The sequence below is a fragment of the Kluyveromyces lactis genome, assembly GCF_000002515.2.
Source record: "Kluyveromyces lactis strain NRRL Y-1140 chromosome D complete sequence".
NCBI lineage: Eukaryota > Fungi > Ascomycota > Saccharomycetes > Saccharomycetales > Saccharomycetaceae > Kluyveromyces > Kluyveromyces lactis.
In genome coordinates this window covers 642550-662049 of record NC_006040.1, presented here as the reverse complement: position 1 = coordinate 662049, position 19500 = coordinate 642550, and the positions used below count along the sequence as shown (strand labels likewise).

The following is a 19500-nucleotide window of genomic DNA, read 5'->3' as shown; positions in this document are numbered from 1 at the left end:
GTGAATCATTCTAAACTTCATTTATTCATTTCAAGCTAACACCAGTTCACACCAAAGTTTGGAAAGGAGATCTACTTCTAGCCGTCTTATGTGTTCAGTAATATCTAGTTCCTAATATGACACTTATGTACCACAATAATTAATAACGAATCTCTCATAAATCCCTTTGTTGTATAGCCATTCACGACCTTTGTATCAGGTTTGGCGTTCGTCTAGTTGCTGCTATGAGATTCCCTCCAAATCCGGGTAATATAAACAAGTAAGACGTTAAATTCAGCATCTGATAGAATAATCGATATAACTTGAGTAAAATCCTCATCGGTTTGAGTAGTGTTACCGACTCTAACCAGCGCTTCAAGAGACCAAGGTATATAAAGGGTAACTAAGGTCTAATATGAGTAAAGAGCAACGTGATTCGAGAAAGACTCAACTATGGAAGATCAATCTATGGAAGATCTGGTATGCAGTTAACATTCCAATCATTACGTTTTTGGATTCGAATGCAGTACTTCCTCCATATCTTCAATATACTAAGGGACTTCTAGATGGTTATATTGATAATTTCAATGATTTTCTAACTGCCAATCCTCCAAACTGGCTCAAATATATGACAATCATTGAAATTTTATTCCAACTGCCTGTGGCCATATATTGCTTATACCAGCTGCTAAACTTGTCAAAGTCAAAAACTATCAAAAGAACTTTATTCACAGTGGACCGTCTATCTAAATGCTATGCATTCAATGTCATCACCACCACTAGTTTTTGTATATGGTACGTTTGGGCCTATGGGTACTATCCAGCCACGATGAATACCGATCACGTGTCATTGAGTAACCCGGACAAACTGGCGCTAACGATGGTCTACGTTCCTTATGTTCTAATTCCAGCATTATTCTTTGTATAGGCACAATGATTAAATATGAACCATGATAAAAGAACCTTTATAGTCTCTTTGTTACATCAACAATTGATATTACCATTCATTTCTACCATCATCCTGCCGTTAATTGGAATTCTTACCATGTCATTACCAGAAGGATACACAATTAGAAGAACCAAGAAAGATGATTTTTCTGGGGTTACATCTGTGCTGAAAGTGCTAACGATGGTTGGTGATGTGAGCCAAGATCAATTCCATTCACTAATAGACCATTGGGATTCAGTCACGATAGGAGATATACCTATGTACAATAGCACTGTGATCGTTGACACAAATGGGGAAGTTGTCGCCACAGGAAACGTGCTAGTCGAGAAAAAAGTTATTCACGAATGTGGGCTTGTTGGTCATATTGAAGACATTGCAGTGAGAAAAGATCAACAGGGGAAGAAATTGGGATTGATATTAATTCAGTATTTATACAAATTAGCTAACGAGTATGGATGCTATAAAGTTATTCTTGATTGTGATGAAAGTAATGTTGGATTCTATGAGAAATGTGGATTGAAAAAAGCTGGTGTCGAAATGCAAATCAGATTCGACAAATGATGTTGTAACCAGTGTGCGCTCTATCATATCTATCCTTCCTTTCTACTAGCATAATTCATTGTACGTAAATGTCACTAAGTAAAGTGTTCCGACACATTGAGTTGTATTTGTCTCCCTTCTGCTCTTACAAACTGTCAAGAGGTTCTATCGATACAATGGAGTTACCTCTAACAACAGTCTGGGGTCCCATTTGGACCTCTCCTTCTTCGAAAATCTGTATTGGATTATCCAGTACTAAGTTCAAAAATGCATCATATCCTCGTAATATTCCAATAATTTTCCTATTGCCGTTAAGCTGTAGAATGAGTTTCTTGTCCATGTACTGTTTGCAACGAATCATATTATAGTTAGTAATTTAAATTCTGATAAGATTTTTCCTGGAAAACAGGGGTAAACATACTTTTCTCAAATCTGGAGATGTCATGGAATATTGGATGGTTTATAATGGGTCGTACGGAAGTGATAAGTCGTAGATATAGTCTCTTAACTCTTGGCAAAAGTCCTTCGAAATTTATCTTCAGTATATTTCAATTGATGAATTTTGTACATAATTATGCTTTTTCCATTCAAAAGTAATTTTCAATGTCACAATGTTAAGAAGACAACGATGGTCAGAATAAGTTACTAAAGCATATCGACCCTTACTGAAAACATTCGTTGTCATTGGCATGAATTTCAATCCCGAGCTAAATATGGTAAGTAGGGATAACTAGTAAGAGAATATCAAAACGATAAGTATTATGCGCTAAGTGCAATTATATATATATATAGGGAAATTGGTATTTACATGATGTTAAAGGGTTTTATAAAATAATGTGCAGTATATGCAATTACTGGCTATGACTGCTGTAAGTGGTACATGAATAATGAGAATGCCAATGTCGTAATTAGTTCATCCAATCAAAGAATTATGAAAGAATGAAGGTGGAATGTATGACGGGAGAGCATATATGCGATTTAAGGATTTCATTCCCCTCTGATCTTCTTTAAAGTGTTAGACAAGAAATTTTCCAATTTCTTGATGGTTCCTTCATTGTTTTCAACTGTGTCTTTATCAGCAGAGGAAGAGTTGTCCTTAGCCGACGATCCAGAGGGAGTAATGGTCCTTCTTGCAGTGGTATCATTGGTCAAGTGGGCCAAGGTCTCCCATAGATAACGTTCTGTTTCATCCTTTGGTTTTTTGATAACAATCTTGAACTTGACAAGCATGTCACCCCTGTCACCTCTAGCTCCACGAGGGACACCCTTATTTGGAATTCTGATGACTTGATCGTGTTGAGTACCAGAGCTGACCTTCAATCTGATCTTTTCTTCCTCTACGGTGGGTACTTCAATGACGCCACCTAGTGCTGCCGTTGTAATTGGGATTTCCTGAGTGTAAATGATGTCGTAATTATTTGAAACTTGGAATCTTGTGTCTTTCCTGACTCTGACACGAATCAACAAATCGCCTCTGGTTAAATGCAATTCAGATTTCATGGACGGATCGATAGCCATACCGGGGTAACTACCTTGGTTAGGTACTCTAATTGTGTCACCGTCCTGAAGTCCGTGAGGTAAGTCTACGGTGATAGTTTTATTTGAATTCAATTTGAAACCGTGGCTATGACAGGTACCACATTTATCGCTGTCCTTAATAGTTGAACCCTCACCATCACATGTTTGACAAGTAGAGGCCATTTGGAAACCTGCTCTTACATGTACCTGAGTACCTGTACCATGACATGTAGGACAAACACTTCTCGAATGTCCAGCTTTCAACCCACTTCCATCACATGACGAACACGGATCGTAGCATTGGTAATTCAATTTGACATTCTTCACACCGAAGACGGCATCTTTGAAGGATACTTGGAATGGTACAGTGACATTCTCACCTTTATATTCACGGACAAAATCGGAACCGCCAAATCCTGCTCCATGCGAACCAGCTCTCCTGCCTCCGGCACCACCACCACCACCACCACCAAACGCACTTCCGAAAAGATCTTCAAAGTTCAATCCACCGAAATCGAACCCTCCAAAGCCTCCGAATCCTTGTGCACCACCAGCACCAGCACCGCCATAGGCACCGCCTGGTCCACCGGCACCACCAGCTTGGCTGAATGCAGCAGCACCGAATTGATCATACTGTTTCCTCTTATCTTCATCGCTTAATATTTCATACGCGTTTTGCAAATCATGGAACTTCTTCTGAGAGTCTTCTTCCTTATTTATATCCGGATGATACTTCTTGGCCAGCTTGTAGTACGCTTTCTTAATGTCGGACTGACTGGAGTTCTTGTTAATCCCAAGGACCTTATAAGGATCCTTAAACTCTTGTCTTAGAAGTCTTGCCGTATGGAATTGACGTGGGTATTGTAATAAATATCTCTTAAACATATGGATATGGGGAAATGAGTTTTTTCTGTAACTCCCTAGTACGTATTTGATCCTATTAAATCTCGCCTTGTCCGAATTCTCTCTAAATGCGACTGGCAGCGTACTTTTTTCAAACAAAGCTAATGATTAGAGCCACCGTAAGTCGAATAGGGTTGATCAATGTGGAACGCTAGCTTGTATATTTATATCAAAGAAGAGACATGACTGATTTCAATGTTATAAAAACTTTGAAGCTTCCTTTCTAGAGAAACCTCTGCTTGACATGTTCAGGCTGAAAGAAAAAATGGAATTTGATAGAAGCTACGATGAAATGCCGATAGTGCGGGTAACGCGTTATGCGAAGAGAACCCGAAGCTTTAAGAGAAAAATCGATCACGTGATTGTTAGAAAACACGTGACTTACTATTATTGTCAACCGTCCTGTCGGTGTATTCAAGATGGGATTATGTGGAGAAGGAATTGACACTTGCAAGCAGCCCACGACAGATATAAATCCTTTCTAAAAAGATATTGGAATGTCACATTACCTCGGTTCACCGCAATGCGCGCTTTGATGCTCAAAATATTTTCAAAGTTTTGCAGCCTCCTCATCCTTCAAGACGGACTTCCATCTTGTTCGGATTTGATAATGTCATCTGCATGCAAATGAGATCGCGAAATGTATAGAAAGGCTGATGATAAATGAATTGCGTCGTATGATTGATATAATTATCATACCCTCTGAAACTTGTCATCAATTCACCAGGGTGGAATGAACTGATCTACTATTGTTGGAAGAGAGAGACAGTGATGATCTGTCGAGGAGCTTTTTTCGATCTAATTTTAACCTCAGCGGAACAATGGGGCGAGTAATGGCTGGTGAAAAAGCAAGACTACTTAGCACCAATAAACTCAGAAACCTTCCTTGTGGTTCTTTGTTGATCGAAGATACGAGGATGCGACGAGCAACGAAGTCAGGCCGTATTAGTGTGTTTTCGAAGGTACATCATTCATTACGTATACAATTGCTCCAGATTAGTTAATCAAGGTTTCTCGAAATCGAAAAACACCCTTGCTATTACCTAATAGCAACATACCCAATTACAAAGAATTAGGAATTTACCACCTCATCCTTTTGACTCCGTACTTTGTGCCTTGTGTCTTTCACCATTTTTGCTATTGGCAATGAGGTAATGCTATTGCTTTTGCTATTATTACTACCTTAATTTTGGAAACTAAGCTTTGAAAAAAAAAAACAAAGCGAGCGCAGCGACGTTTTCACTAGATGAGATAATGGCAAGGGAAACGTCAGAAATGGACATACGAGGTATCGTGGAGGTCATTGCGTATGTGCGTGTCCTTTACATTCGGAAATCATTATCTGCGAATGGAACCTGGTTGTCCAAACAAGGTCAAACCCACACTAAGTTTTTTTTTGCTGTAACTTGATCCATCGAAAAACCCTAAACCAAAAAGTATATAAGCAGACTCTTGATTCATCTTGCTCCAAATTAATTCCAGTCTCCTTCTTTCCTAATATAATATATTCATTTGAACCTCATAAACCAAGCCAAATTTAATAGGTTATCCAATACAAAACACACACAAACACTAATAATAAAAATGTCTGACTCTGCTAGAAAGAACTTCGGTGACAAGGTTTCTGAATCTGTCAAACCAGACTCTCAAAAGGGCTACTTGGAAAAGGGTAAGGAAGTTGTAACTGACCAAGCTGACAAGCTGGCCGGTAAGGTTCAACCACAAGAAAACAAAGGTTTAGGTCAAACAGTCCACGACTCTGCCCAAGAAGGTAAGGACGATGCTACTGGAAAGTCTTTCGGTGAAACCGCTCAAGAATATGTCGATGAAGCCAAGAACAAGCTAGGTGAAGCTGCTGAGTACATCTCCAAGCAAGTTCACGGTGGTGAAGAAGGCACCAAATAAGGAGAGAAGGAGATAAACTGATAATTTGTTTTTATATCGCTGATCTCTTGTTATATCATTAATGCGTAACGTATACTCAACATGTCATCCTCCCTTACATGAAAGGAAATCTAAGAATTTAAAAAAGAATACTCATTGTTTTGTGCCCCGCCCATTGTATAGTATCCTCTATTGAGTCACTTGTATGGACTGTCACTTTTATGCCGATGTGGGATTCGTTCCTTGCATCTTGGAAACATTATCCTCTAATTGTGTCTGTCCGGCTCGATTTTAAGGTTTTTTTATGGTTATGTTTTCAAACTGAAAAAATCATAAATGTGTTAAACAACATATATATATATATACACTATAAAGGAAACAACGTTACAAAATGAAAAATTATTTTCTTTTCTGTGATACCTATGATAATAGTTCTCTTTATGTATTTCCTATAATACTACGTTTATCGTCATCTTACCTGTCCAAGATAACATGGGGCTTCTGGGTTGATCGTGATCCCAGCAGCTGTTAGTTAGTTAATAATATTTCATCTAAATGGATTTTACTTCAAGTTCAGGCGTGTTAGATTCAGAAAGGAACACTGGGAGTAATGACTCAGATGAGCCTTCCTCGCATTCAGATGTCATAGAAACGGAAGAATTGAAGCTTATTAAACTGCAAGAGCACAAGAATAATCTATTGAGACAAAGATCGGAGCTTTTGGATCAGTTGTCTCAAACAAGAGTCGTGGAACCCAGAAGTGTACAGTTAGATGATAAACTTCTATTGAAACTACTACGAAGAAACGACAATGCCGTCAGTGATTCATCACAATCGAGCAATAATCCACTACCGCGTGTGTTACCGAGCTTAAACATTGAACAGAGAAAGAAATATCTGGATATTACACTAAATGATGTTACAGTCACATGTGAAAAGGATATGATCCTGCTACGTAAAGGTAGTTTCACCGCCTCTTTCAGAATAGCAGTAGAAAACGAGAGTATTCGTTCCATGGCTATTGACTTGAATGCGTTTGAAGTTGAGTTACAGCCTATAATTCAATATGCCGAAGATACTCAGAACGTGAATGTTGCTATGATGGCTGTCGTACAATTTCTTAGGATAAAGGAACTTCACGAGCAAATGATATCAAAGATCGTCGAGGCAAGTAAATTCATTAGGGCATCTAACAATACCATAACTCTTAATGATTTAGAGGTTTCTTTTCACTGTTACTGGAATTTACCATCGCCATACCCAGAAACGTTGATACTGACCAACAAAGTACAGAAAATTTTGGATTTCCTTATATACCAGTATGGAATTCAATTAGGAGTCATTAAATATGGATCTACAATTATTTAATTACAATGTCATTATTAGTGTTACTATCGTTCGCAGAAGTTGGAACTATTCAGCTGTCATGGAAGGCAGTTCCGTTCCTTTCGTTTTCCACTTTTTCAGTTGGATCTGCCGCCAGAGTTTCTGCAGTGGATTCAGCCATTACTTTTGGTTCAGTCGTTGCTTCTTGGACAGCAGAGCTGTTTTCTTCTTCAGGGTTGGGCACTCCGCGTTTCTCTCTTAGCCTTTTGAGCATTGTTCTTTTTGAATGGCGTAGCACTCCTAACATGTCTGTCTCATATCCTAAAATGCCGTCACTGAACTTCTTTCTCTTTTTCCCCCGGATACCAATAATAGTTGCAAGAGGAACATCTTCGAATTCGTCAAATAACTTAACTAAGCCTAACTCATGGTTTTTCTTGTTGGTGATTTTATGGGCTTCAATCAATTTAGTTCTCAATTGAGTCTGAGTCAAATCATCTCTAATTTTAAAATTTTTATCAAGATCAATTTTTTGCTGTACTCGCTCATCTTTATCTTGTTGAATCTTAGCCCTTATTGCAGCTTTACTTTCAGAGTTATTGTTGTTTTCTTCCGAATTATTTTTAGAACCTGCTGCATTCGACTGTCTCTTCTTTCGCTGTGTATCTTGTTGGATTATCACCGGTTGTGACTTCCCTCCTTTTTCCTTTGATGTAGCTCGTGACTGCTTGGGCTTTGGTGGTGGAGGAGCCGGTACCGGTTCTTCTAGTGCTGCTTCTGGATCCAACGGTTCATCATCGGGGCCTGTAGGAGGAGTTTCCATCGTCTGTTGGACAATCGTCCTCTCTGCTCCTGTTTGATTCAAAAAGCTTATTCTCTTTTCCAATTGCTCTTCTCCGTATGTTACCTCTACTGGAGTGTCAATATCATGTTCTAAATGAGACGCAGTCAATAAGAACGTTCCGTTTGGTTCGACTTGGAAGAGAGGTTTCGAAGACTGTAACGATTCCGGTGTGAGGTTCGTCTCCATATGGATATACATCAACCACAAGAAAAGATTGACTCGTAGCTGTGGAGAATAATTATTATCATCAAATAATTGGTAAAGAGAGGTCTTGGGCTTACAATTAGGAATTATAATATTCCAATCTAGTATGGCATGTTGTTCGCAAAAAGCAAATATCAAAGATACTGGATTTACCCATTCGCTAGGATTACGGGGGTAATCTGCTGCGTACCATTTATGAAACTCTATTGGAGTGTCGGACCCAAGTGGGATAGTTTTGAGGATCGACTTAATCCTTGGAGTATCTTGTAATGATTTAGGATCTGAACTATAGTGCTGTAGACATGGAATTGAATGGAAGGTACGCAGCTGGGAAGTCATTTCGAGAAAGAAATTTACAGTCGTATTCAATCTTCCCATATTCACCAACAATGATAATATGCACGTAGAAAACGCTACATGATGATCAAAAAGTAGTTTATCCCGTAATACTTTGGAACATTTACTTGAAGAAGCGATAGTTAAAATGTATATCTGAGAAAAAGTTAATTTTTCGGTTTTGATGAAAGTTCTTGCATTATAGTCCACATCCGTGACGTTCACCACTTTACCTTCCTCTGGTGTGTATTCCAAGGGAAAGAAATCTTGGAACGGATTACTAAATATTTGTCTTGTGTCAGATAGAAGGTTCGAAAGGAACTCATATTGAATGTCCTTACGAGTGAAAGGTTCACCGTCAGATTTCTTTAAATGGCGAGTGTATCGGCTTGGTTCTTTTGCCTTAGGTTTTGGTCTCAGGGTAGTTGTCATAAAGTTCATAGCATGAGAATGTTTGGATTTCCTCTCATTCCCTGGGTATTGAACCAGCTCCATTGGTGGCGGAGGAGGTATTACGGAATGCTGTGAATCAGATGGCAATGCTGAATTAGGAGAATCTGCGGACACCGTTGATTCCTTCTCATAATATTTATTTTCGTCATTAGAAGAATCTGGCATGGAAATTGCAGCTGATTGAGAAGGTTCTGACTGAGTAGAATCCGAGTCTCTGTCTTCCTCTTCGTTACCATCTGGTCGCGGCTGTGAAAGCACAGGCGGCTCTGGAGTAACTTGTATCTGATAAGTATCGTGAATGGGATCATACACCCGCTTTGCCATTGTTGAAATCTTTTAGAGCTGATCAATAATGCAAATGTAAGAAAAGGTAATCTTAAATTGAATTGGAAAATTTCTAGGTGTTATAAGTTTGTAATTTGGTACTAGCAGTTCATAAAAGATAGTAACAATTGCTTTCCGCTCTGTTATTCAATAAAAAGTTGTCTGTCTCCTAATTAGAAAAACAGAGAACGCAGATACCCAATTAGATCTCCAATTAGGGGTACTATATATGGAACCAATAATGAATTTCTTCAAATTTATACGTTCTCTAATGTTTTAAGTCTGGCTTTTCCACCTTCTTTATATCAGAAAACTTCTGTTTTACTGTTTAAGTTTACTGGACGTTATTACCTTTTGGTTGATTCTCTTTGATAGTCAACGTAAACTACAAGTTACCCGGATTTATAATTGGTTGCCTATATCCAGTGTGAATAAAGGTTGATATCATGTATGAATACTAATACTATCTTTTGACTATGTAGCAGCCTCTAAACATACACTATTCTGGTGTATAAGCAGCCAATTGCTCCCAGAAAACCAACGCCGGTCTAAAATAGTTGCTAATGGAGGTACATTTTTCAATATAACTGAACTTCCCAATCTTCGAAAGGTGGATCAACCTCGAAGGTCGATTCACAGTAAGACCTAATGTAGTCTGTTGCTCGTTTCTCGGCATGTTTGACGTTGATAACTTTCCCTTGTTCATCTATTTCCAACACATTCATGAATATGGCGTAAGCTTGCTCAATTGCACTGGGTTCCTCACCATATAACGAAATGTAATCTACACCCTTCAACATATAATGAGTTCCACTTACCATAAAATACGTAAACGTCCTGACGGCACCACTCACTTCGTTACTGAGATGCATACTTTTTTTACTTAGTAACAACCTCCGTTGTACAATCCCTTCATTCGAATGAAGTGTAATCGTTATTGATACTTTCAAATAAAGTTAACTTAAAATGCTGCGTGGTCTTTATTTACAGAATTATTTACTTTAATGTGAAATGTCCAGTAGGTAGTCTTTAATTTCGATGCAAGCGCACATCATAATTTTGAAGTGGAGAAGACGTTGTTGTACAATTTTTGAATGTGGTAGGCAACACCCATCGAGGTCTCGAATCCCATCCCACCAAGACCATAAGCATGAATAACTGGCATTTGTTCTCCATCAGGACTCTTATTGAACTCGAGTTCTACACGCGAACCTCCTACTCTTAGCGGTCTGAAACCAACGTTGACGTTCTTGATTTCGAAGTTTTCAAGCAATTCAGGGAAAAGTTTCTTACCTCTTCCAATGAGCTTCTCAGTATCTGTATCACGAGGCATTACACTATAATCACCAGGTTGTTTGGTACCACCAAGAATATAATATGCCTTCTTGCCATTCTTTCCAGGTCTCTTAATGACGAAGGTCCAGTCACCACTCTTTGCTTGATGTGTGATAGTCGCATGTGCATATGGTATGGTGTCATGCTTGTCACCAACATCAAGTAATAAAGTTTGACCTCTGACAAGGAAACATTTAGGATCTAAACCTCCTTCCCATTGTAACCCACAACCTGAAGCATTGACCACAATATTAACATCAGGGTAAAGCTCGCAAATATCTTTTAATTTCTCAAGCTTGATTCTCTTTACTCTAATGTTAACGTTCTGTTGCTCACTCTTTTTCATTACCTGGTCGTAAAGGAACAGTAAATACAATGGAGCATTCAAACACCACGTTTCATAGCTACAACCGAAAGTGACACCTGCAGGCAAGTTGGAATCTTGCTGTTGGAATTTTTCCAAGCTGGATCCATTATACCCTGCTCCTAAGCGTTGGTATTCGATGCTCGGATTTTCTAACCAATCGATCCCGTTCATGAATTCAACAGTGGCCTCACTCAACCACTGCTTAGATTTACGTTTGAAATAGTTATAAGTCACTCTGGTATATTCACTCTCACGTTTATCCGAAGCATAATCAGAATCTCTGTGTGGGAATGGTCTAAAATGAGCACCTGCCCATGGTGATGTGAACGTATGATTGATTGGCTGATCTTGCGGGAATTGTTCGGATACAATTGTTATAGTCCTGATATCGGGTCTTGTTTCCAGTAGTCTCAGCGCACTTGACAAACCAATAACACCGGCACCAACTATACAAACTGACATGCTCCAATATTCTGCTTTCTCAATTAACTAAACCTCGGCCGTGGCTGCCTATTTCCTGTTGTTCAAATTTATGAAACTTCTATTCATATCATATGTAAATCTAGTCAGATGTTTCATTCGATCGTCTTTTATGCAAATTGGAAATCACATTCAAACAAGAAAAGACGACTCAAACCCCCACATCTTAACCCGTAATAAGCAGCCAACTACATAGTGTTTGCGCCGGGAATTAACCAAAAAAATCGGTAGATTAACTAGGAACAGCTTCAAGGCATTTTTGTCCTGTCAGTATCGTATATCACCATTACAACCGAGATCGCTGCTCTGGTAATAATTACATTCTAACACGTGACCTGTGTTGCATGCAAGGTAAATACCTATGTAGGTCTAAAAGATAGAATGGTTTAGCTTAATATATTAGCCTCAAAGCGTTTAATAGCTAACTAATAGATGGCGAGAGTATCTCGCATAGATATAGGGACTGATAACATTGATTCAACAAATCTATGTTTATTTGCACTGTTATCGGCACTCTCAACCAAAATCAAAATTAAACTCTTGTACGATTTCTTTGTACAAAACGAAGTCACATCAACATATTGACTGACAGACGGAATATTGTTTAGCAGAAAGATAAGGAGTAACGGCAGGTGTGGGGTAGTCGTAAGTAACTTCCATTAGTTAAGGGTATAAGTAACATGGATCTCAATAGGCATGCGACCCCAGGGGTACCACAGTATCCTCTACAGAATGTTCCCGTTCCATACCGGTACCAACTTCATCCTCAGCCAGCGTCTCAGAGTAAACGAAGTATACATTATCCCCTTCAACAGCTTGACGACGATTCTGACAGCGACGGTCAGTATCACAAAAAGTTAAAGCCAAATCAGCAGGCTGTTTCCAGTCCCAACTTGATCGAGGATCAAGATGGGCCGTTACCAATATCGCCGATTGCTTCCCCATGTCACACACCTGAAGTGGAGGAACCAAGTATTGACGAAGTCATAGGGACTACAGTAGCTAGACTCAGCAGTACGACATCTCATCCAAATGCTTTAACAAGTCTTATATTTGGGCTTGTTTCCAACATGGATAGAACTCAGCTTTCAGATTTGGTCAGTATAATAACCGATAACTTGAAACGAGATTTGTTCCAATCACTACCTAATGAAATCACTGTGAAGATCCTATTAAATTTATCTTCGGAAGACATCTTCGCATGTTTGTTGGTTAACAGAAATTGGAATAGGTTAATCGAGGAGGCGCCTGTTGTTTGGAAATGGCTAATGCTTAACGAAGGTTTTGTCACCGAAGATCAGTTCCCGTCGTACTGTAACAGTTTGCCCAGTAAATATAAGCATTTGATCAACCCTGACGACAGATTTAGATTAGATTTCCTGGAGAACAACTGGTGTCTCCAGAACTGGTACGATCCAAACTATAAACCAGGGAGGACTTGTCTTGATGGTCATAGTACCAATGTTGTAACATGTCTACAATTTGAAAACAATTATATTATTACCGGAGCAGACGATAAGAAGATCAACGTGTATGACGCTGAGAATGATCTGTTCCTATTAGAATTAAACGGACATGAGGGCGGTGTGTGGGCACTGAAATTTGTGGACGGTAAGATTTTAGTTAGTGGTTCCACAGATAGAAGTGTGAGAATCTGGAACATCGAAACTGGTAAATGTACCCATGTTTTCAAAGGACACACATCGACGGTTAGATGTTTAGAAGTGGTTGAATATGGTGACAGCAAATACATTGTAACGGGGTCTAGAGACAATACCTTGCATGTGTGGAAACTTCCCCCCATGAAAGAGCTAGACAAGGGATCGCAGGAACCTATTTTCTACAGGACACCAGAGGAAAACCCATATTTTGTTGGGGTATTAAGAGGCCACATGTCTTCGGTAAGGACAGTGTCTGGTCATGGTAGAATTGTCATAAGTGGTTCATATGACCACAATTTGATGGTATGGGATATCATTAGTATGAAATTACTATATATTCTAACCGGTCACACCGACCGTGTGTACTCGACCATTTATGACTACAAGAGGAACAGGTGCATATCAGCAAGTATGGATACCACAGTGATGATCTGGGATCTCGAAAACATTGAAAATAATGGGACAACTACTACAATCAATGACGGTGCATCGATCAAAGTGGTTGGAAGCATGAAATGCCTTTATGGACATACAGCTTTAGTTGGTCTACTTTGCCTATCCAATAAATTTTTGGTTAGCGCTGCTGCAGACGGTTCGATACGCGGCTGGGATCCAAATGATTATTCAAGAAAGTTTTCGTTCCATCATACAAACCTGGCTGCTATCACTTCATTCTCCATGAACGATAACATTTTGGTTAGTGGATCGGAACGACAATTCAATGTATATAATTTAAGGACCGGTAAGCTGATACACAGGAAGCTACTCACAGATTCGGAACAAGTGTGGGGTATCAAATTAAATAACAGAAAATTAGTCGCTGCGATCGAGTCAGTGGGACACAGTTACGTAGAAATCTTGGATTTTGCTGCTCGGAATGGTGACAAGACTATCAGAACCCGGACTAGAACAAGAGTCGACCATCAAATATATCGAACGTCACTTTGGTCTTCCACTCTTTAACATTAACTATCAATTTAACTTGCATTACCACATCTGGTATCTCGCCGTATGGAAATATTCTACCATCAAATAAACTCTGTAATACCAATCCTCTGTATCTTTGTTCTCTTCTCTTCTCTTCAATGCCAGCAGACATAAAAAAGTTGTATGATTAATTTATCTACGGCATCACCTATCCCTAAGACATATATAGGAGTTTCAATACTATTTCTACGTGTTACAAACTTTTCAGCCACCCCAGTACTGGTGGATACAGTCGACTACTATACCAGACATATACAGTTCTCAACATTTACCTATCTATGTCTTCTTATCAAGATAGGGTCATCCCTAGGTGTGGAAAATTATGCCAAGGAATTAATCGGGTGTGTTTTGCGATGAGGAAAAAAGTAAGTTGCACATTGAAAAAAATGTCAAATTTACACAATATAAGTACCTCTTTCGATTTTGTCCACCTATTCTTGCAACATTCCAGTGCCTACTCAAGCATAGCGTCTTGGATTGGACTGAATCTTTACCCACTTAAGCACTCCCAAAATACCCCTCCAACACACTGAAATGTCATTGCAGCAAGAAGGATCATCATCGGCGTCATCATCCTCATCGAGAATTAGCCAGAGGAACAAACAAGTTGGGTCTCAGTCTGAAGAAAATTTAACCGTGGAAGCCTTAAGAACACAAGAACTATCAGTAGGTCTGATTGTAAGTGCTTTTGTACTTGTGTTGAGCTGCGGTGTCATTTTCCTACTAGGAGTCAACATCGTGATCCAGTATCGTACCATAAACTGGGGTTATGTACCAAAAGCCATTTTGAAAATGACTTACATATTGTTAAGCGTGGTCTCCATCTTCTATATTAACAAATTCAACCTGTACTTCTTCAGATTGATGAACAACAGAGACACGTCCAATGCCTACGCTAGCATCCCACAACTGGAGCCTGTTCAGATGAAAACAGGCGTGTAAAGAACCAAATACTGACTTTTCCATCCATCTCAGACATCCTCATATAAATATACATATAAGTATATCATCATATGCAGTTAATTAAAGCAAAACCCCAGAAAAAAAAACCGATATAATACGAATTGAATTTCAAAAACCACAGAACGTGTGAACTGTATATCAGGGTGTCAGCTTCATACCGATCTTGTCTTCTGTACATCCTTGGTGCAACTAGCACCTCCGTCCTCTTTATGGATGGACGGATTATAACGGAAACTTCCCAATTAAGTTACATAATGAAACACCAAGTTACCCGGATATGTTCGAACGCGTCAATGCAATATTTAGAAAATGAAAATAAGAAAGGCGTTTATATCTATTTACATTAAGATTTTTCGTGTTAGTTGAAGGATGGGTAGCTTATTCGGTCAGCTTACCATCTACATCAGCTGCAACAAGCCGCTTATAATTGAAGTTGCAGTACAAGTTATCCTAATAAACTTGTGATCATTTTTTGTTTTATTTCGCTGATTTGTAGAGATATTCGTGTTCCAAGATGGGTAGACTTATCGGGTTAGAGCTGCATAATTTCAAGTCGTATAAGGATACGGTGCAAGTTGGTTTTGGTGAGTCTTACTTCACCAGCATCATTGGGCCCAATGGTTCTGGTAAATCGAATCTGATGGATGCCATTTCCTTTGTGTTAGGTGTGAGAAGTAATCAGTTAAGGTCATCGGCGCTTGTAGATTTGATATACAGGGGCAGAATTGAAAATGGCGATCCAGATAACGGCAATGCTAAGAGAATGCACCGATCCGACGCTGATTCGGAAGCTGGTCCAGAGAATGCCACATATTCGGAGGAAGAACCAAGAAGTGCATATGTCAGTTGCGTGTATCAAAAAGATGATCTTGATGAACCAACAAAATTCACAAGAACCATCAATACATCTGGTGATAGCGTTTACAAAATCAACGATAGAGCTGTGAGCTATAAAAAATATAACGAGGAATTAGAATCCGAAAACATCTTGGTCAAGGCGAAAAACTTTTTGGTTTTCCAAGGTGATGTCGAAAGAATCGCTTCTCAGGGACCAGAATCATTGACGCTATTATTGGAGCAGGTTTCTGGATCTATAAACTATAAGAATGATTATGAGAAATTGAAAGAAGAGCATAAGCTGGCTTTAGCTGAATTCACAGACGCTCATAATTCAAGGAAAAAAGTGCAAAACGATTTGAAAAGTTTTAAAGAAGGTGTCCAACGGGATGAGCAATATAGAACGAGTTTAGAAATTAGAGATCAGTTGAAACATAACTTTATTTTATGGGAACTATTCCATATCCTTAAAAGAAGGAAGAAACTGGTAGATTCTCTAACAGTTTCAAAAACTGAAACGACTGCGTTGAAGAACAAGCTTTCAGACGAAGAAAGAATACTGACCAAAATCAAATCCACAACGGCTAAACATGAACTGCAATTGAGTAAGTTGAAAGATACGCTCGTACAGTTAGAAAATGAAAAAACATCGTTACAGTCATCTTTACTACCTGTTGGAAGCGAGAGGTTAGCTACCATCAAGAGAATACATAACTTGGAAAAAAGAATATCCTCATTCAAGAAAGATATGGAAAGGCAACAAGCTTATGTCAAACAATTCGAAAATCAACTGAAGGTAGTTTCTAAAACAAAAAAGTCGTTTGAGAAAGAGTTAGAAAATATTCATGCCAATCTCAATAAATTCAATTTATCTGAAGAAGATTTAAAACAATATGAGCTATTGAAAGAGAAGTATTTAAGTTCTGGAGGCTCTCATATCGAGGAAAAGTTGGCTATCTTAAAAAACGACGAGTTTGAACTAAACGAAGAGAGTGAACTTATTAACAAAAGACTGAAAACAACCAGGGAACGCATAAGTGACGAATTACAGGTCGATGTCGATGCTTTAGAAGCAGATCTCAACGAGGTAACACAAAGGTTGAATGATAAAAACTCGATAGCAGCTGCTAAGTCTAAAGAATGGAAAGGTATTCAAACTAATCTTGAGTCCCTAAAGAATAAGGAATATGAACTGAATTTTAGCTTGAGAGACGTACTTCTGAAAATTGACGATCTTAACGCTGATCAAAGAGAGACCAAGAAGGAAAGAAAACTAAGAGAGAATGTTTCTATGCTTAAGAGATTATATCCCGGTGTGAAAGGATTAGTACACGATCTATGTCATCCGAAAAAAGAGAAGTATGCGATTGCAGTATCAACGATACTTGGTAAAAACTTTGATTCCATTATAGTCGACAGTATTGCTACCGCACACGAATGTATCACGTACCTTAAAAAGCAAAGAGCCGGTTCAGCGTCTTTCATACCTCTTGATACAATCGACGTCAATCCACCATCATTGCCGGTGTCGAACGTACAAGGCTGCCTTTTGACTATTAATGCTATCGAATACGAAGGCTACCTTGAGAAGGCAATGCAATATGTGTGCTCAGATTCTATTATTTGTGATAACCTAGACCTAGCTAAAGAATTAAAGTGGTCAAGAAATGTCAAGGCCAAACTAGTGACATTGAATGGTGCTTTAATACATAAAGCTGGACAAATGACTGGTGGTACGGCACAGAAAAACCAGAATAGATGGAATAAAGATGAATACCAAGGACTGATGGTATTGAAAGATCAAATTACCGAAGAATTGACAGCGCTATCAGACAAATTCAGAGCTGATAACATGAAATCCAGAGAGCTGGAGAATGAAATATCTTTGTTAAATAATGAGATTTCGAGTTTGAGAACTCAGATCACCCAACTTGAAAGAACTTTAAGTGGAAAAAATGTCGAAATCAAGCATAACGAGGATTTGATTACTACAGAATACGAACCTCAGCTTAAATCCTTCACTCAACGTATCGAAGAATTGAAGAGCAAATTAACTAAGTTGGAAAGTGAGAAAGATGTTTTACAAGAACAGATTTTTAGACCTTTCACCGATAAATATGGCTTCTCAATTAAAGACTATGAACAAGGTACTGGCGAAATTATGAGAAAGCACTCCAAGGAGCTTCAACAGTTCCAGAAACAGATTCTCACCATTGAGAACAAATTGGAATTCGAAAAGGACCGTTTGGGAGCTACTGCGGCACGTCATACAAAAGCCTTATCTGACATGGATAAATTGAAAGAGGCTCTGGGTTCATTAGAGAAACAAGAGGACATAATAACGGAAAAGATCAAGAATGCAGACTCAAAAATTTCACAAGAACAACAACTGGTAGCCATTCAACAAAAGGAGCTAGATGAAAAAGTGCACAATCTAATTTCATTTGATAGTAATATTGCAGAAATTCAATCGAGCATGCAAGCCGCAAGACGAAAAGTGGATGAAATCAAAGAAGATATTGAAACACTCGACCTTGAACAATTAGGTATACTGAAGAATTGTAAAGTCTCTAACATAGAGCTACCGCTACTGGATTCGTCGTTAGAAGATATTTCCATTGATGTTTTGGATTCTAACAATACAGGTATAATCTCTGATCTCGAGTATGATTTTACTTCTTTACCGGAGAAGTACAGGCTAAATGATGGCGAAGAAGTGAAAGAAGAGTTTGAATCGGAGATTAAAAAGGTGGAAGAAAAATTAGAAATTCTACAACCTAATTCTAAAGCTGTTCAAAGATACGATGAGACAAAACACAAATTAGATCAAGTATCGAATGAGAATGAGAGACTGAGGAATAAAGAAAGAAAAGCGAAAGAGAAATTTCTTGAAGTCAAAGCTAAACGTAAAGAGTTATTTGAAGCGTGTTTCAAACATGTTGATAAACACATTGATCAGATCTACAGGGCTTTGACCAAGAATCCACATGATAAGTCCGAACTAGCCGGTGGTAATGCTTCTTTAACAGTTGAAAATGAGGACGAACCATATTTAGGCGGAATTAAATACTTTGCGACCCCACCGTTGAAAAGGTTTAAGGATATGGAATATCTTTCTGGTGGTGAAAAAACCATGGCCGCCTTAGCTTTGTTGTTCACCATCAATTCATATCAACCCAGTCCTTTCTTTGTATTGGACGAAGTAGATGCCGCTTTAGACATCACTAATGTTGAAAGAATAGCACATTATATTAAGCGGAATGCTAATCCAAATGCCCAGTTCATCGTTATATCGTTGAAGAATGCTATGTTTGAAAAATCCCAATCACTAGTTGGTATATTCCGGGAACAAGAAGATAACTCTTCTAGAATGGTTAGTTTGAATCTCGAGAATTATGATGAAGATTGATGTAACATTATTTGCAATTTAATACACCTAAATCATAAGTACATACATAATAGATGGTACTACTTTAAACAAGGATCTCTTCTTTGCATATGTTAAAAGACTAATAATTTATTTAACATTTAGCGCTTACGTAGTTATGTAGTATAATCCAACTGAAGTTGATAATGAATCAAAAGAGATTTACAACCAATGAAATACACA

The 19500-nt window shown here is 38.5% G+C and overlaps 12 protein-coding genes across 12 annotated transcripts; 7 read left to right on the top strand and 5 right to left on the bottom strand.

The window, feature by feature from the left end:
- Positions 1–394: 394 nt before the first annotated feature.
- EMA19 (Ema19p) lies at positions 395–907 on the top strand (the record flags this gene model as incomplete). The annotated part of the gene is made up of 1 exon (XM_453407.1): positions 395–907. One exon carries the CDS (start codon positions 395–397, stop codon positions 905–907), a length of 513 nt encoding a protein of 170 aa, XP_453407.1.
- Positions 908–922: 15 nt separating this feature from the next.
- Positions 923–1489, top strand: GNA1 (glucosamine 6-phosphate N-acetyltransferase; the record flags this gene model as incomplete). Its single annotated transcript, XM_453406.1, has 1 exon — positions 923–1489. One exon carries the CDS (start codon positions 923–925, stop codon positions 1487–1489), a length of 567 nt encoding a protein of 188 aa, XP_453406.1.
- A 124-nt stretch (positions 1490–1613) lies between these two features.
- On the bottom strand, positions 1614–1913 carry SMX2 (mRNA splicing protein SMX2; the record flags this gene model as incomplete). Its single annotated transcript, XM_453405.2, has 2 exons — positions 1614–1811; positions 1890–1913. The coding sequence occupies 2 exons, from the start codon at positions 1911–1913 to the stop codon at positions 1614–1616; spliced, it is 222 nt and encodes a 73-aa protein (XP_453405.2).
- A 542-nt stretch (positions 1914–2455) lies between these two features.
- Positions 2456–3871, bottom strand: MDJ1 (Mdj1p; the record flags this gene model as incomplete). The annotated part of the gene is made up of 1 exon (XM_453404.1): positions 2456–3871. The coding sequence occupies one exon, from the start codon at positions 3869–3871 to the stop codon at positions 2456–2458; it is 1416 nt and encodes a 471-aa protein (XP_453404.1).
- A 1602-nt stretch (positions 3872–5473) lies between these two features.
- On the top strand, positions 5474–5794 carry HSP12 (lipid-binding protein HSP12; the record flags this gene model as incomplete). The annotated part of the gene is made up of 1 exon (XM_453403.1): positions 5474–5794. One exon carries the CDS (start codon positions 5474–5476, stop codon positions 5792–5794), a length of 321 nt encoding a protein of 106 aa, XP_453403.1.
- Positions 5795–6328: 534 nt separating this feature from the next.
- KLLA0_D07612g (uncharacterized protein) lies at positions 6329–7141 on the top strand (the record flags this gene model as incomplete). The annotated part of the gene is made up of 1 exon (XM_453402.1): positions 6329–7141. One exon carries the CDS (start codon positions 6329–6331, stop codon positions 7139–7141), a length of 813 nt encoding a protein of 270 aa, XP_453402.1.
- Positions 7142–7190: 49 nt separating this feature from the next.
- On the bottom strand, positions 7191–9260 carry IES1 (Ies1p; the record flags this gene model as incomplete). The annotated part of the gene is made up of 1 exon (XM_453401.1): positions 7191–9260. The coding sequence occupies one exon, from the start codon at positions 9258–9260 to the stop codon at positions 7191–7193; it is 2070 nt and encodes a 689-aa protein (XP_453401.1).
- Positions 9261–9838: 578 nt separating this feature from the next.
- KLLA0_D07579g (uncharacterized protein) lies at positions 9839–10132 on the bottom strand (the record flags this gene model as incomplete). The annotated part of the gene is made up of 1 exon (XM_002999325.1): positions 9839–10132. The coding sequence occupies one exon, from the start codon at positions 10130–10132 to the stop codon at positions 9839–9841; it is 294 nt and encodes a 97-aa protein (XP_002999371.1).
- A 179-nt stretch (positions 10133–10311) lies between these two features.
- KLLA0_D07568g (FAD-dependent oxidoreductase) lies at positions 10312–11424 on the bottom strand (the record flags this gene model as incomplete). Its single annotated transcript, XM_453400.1, has 1 exon — positions 10312–11424. The coding sequence occupies one exon, from the start codon at positions 11422–11424 to the stop codon at positions 10312–10314; it is 1113 nt and encodes a 370-aa protein (XP_453400.1).
- A 698-nt stretch (positions 11425–12122) lies between these two features.
- On the top strand, positions 12123–14066 carry CDC4 (SCF ubiquitin ligase complex subunit CDC4; the record flags this gene model as incomplete). The annotated part of the gene is made up of 1 exon (XM_453399.1): positions 12123–14066. One exon carries the CDS (start codon positions 12123–12125, stop codon positions 14064–14066), a length of 1944 nt encoding a protein of 647 aa, XP_453399.1.
- Positions 14067–14624: 558 nt separating this feature from the next.
- On the top strand, positions 14625–15032 carry KLLA0_D07524g (uncharacterized protein; the record flags this gene model as incomplete). The annotated part of the gene is made up of 1 exon (XM_453398.1): positions 14625–15032. One exon carries the CDS (start codon positions 14625–14627, stop codon positions 15030–15032), a length of 408 nt encoding a protein of 135 aa, XP_453398.1.
- Positions 15033–15567: 535 nt separating this feature from the next.
- On the top strand, positions 15568–19299 carry SMC1 (cohesin subunit SMC1; the record flags this gene model as incomplete). The annotated part of the gene is made up of 1 exon (XM_453397.1): positions 15568–19299. One exon carries the CDS (start codon positions 15568–15570, stop codon positions 19297–19299), a length of 3732 nt encoding a protein of 1243 aa, XP_453397.1.
- Between the last annotated feature and the right edge of the window lie 201 nt (positions 19300–19500).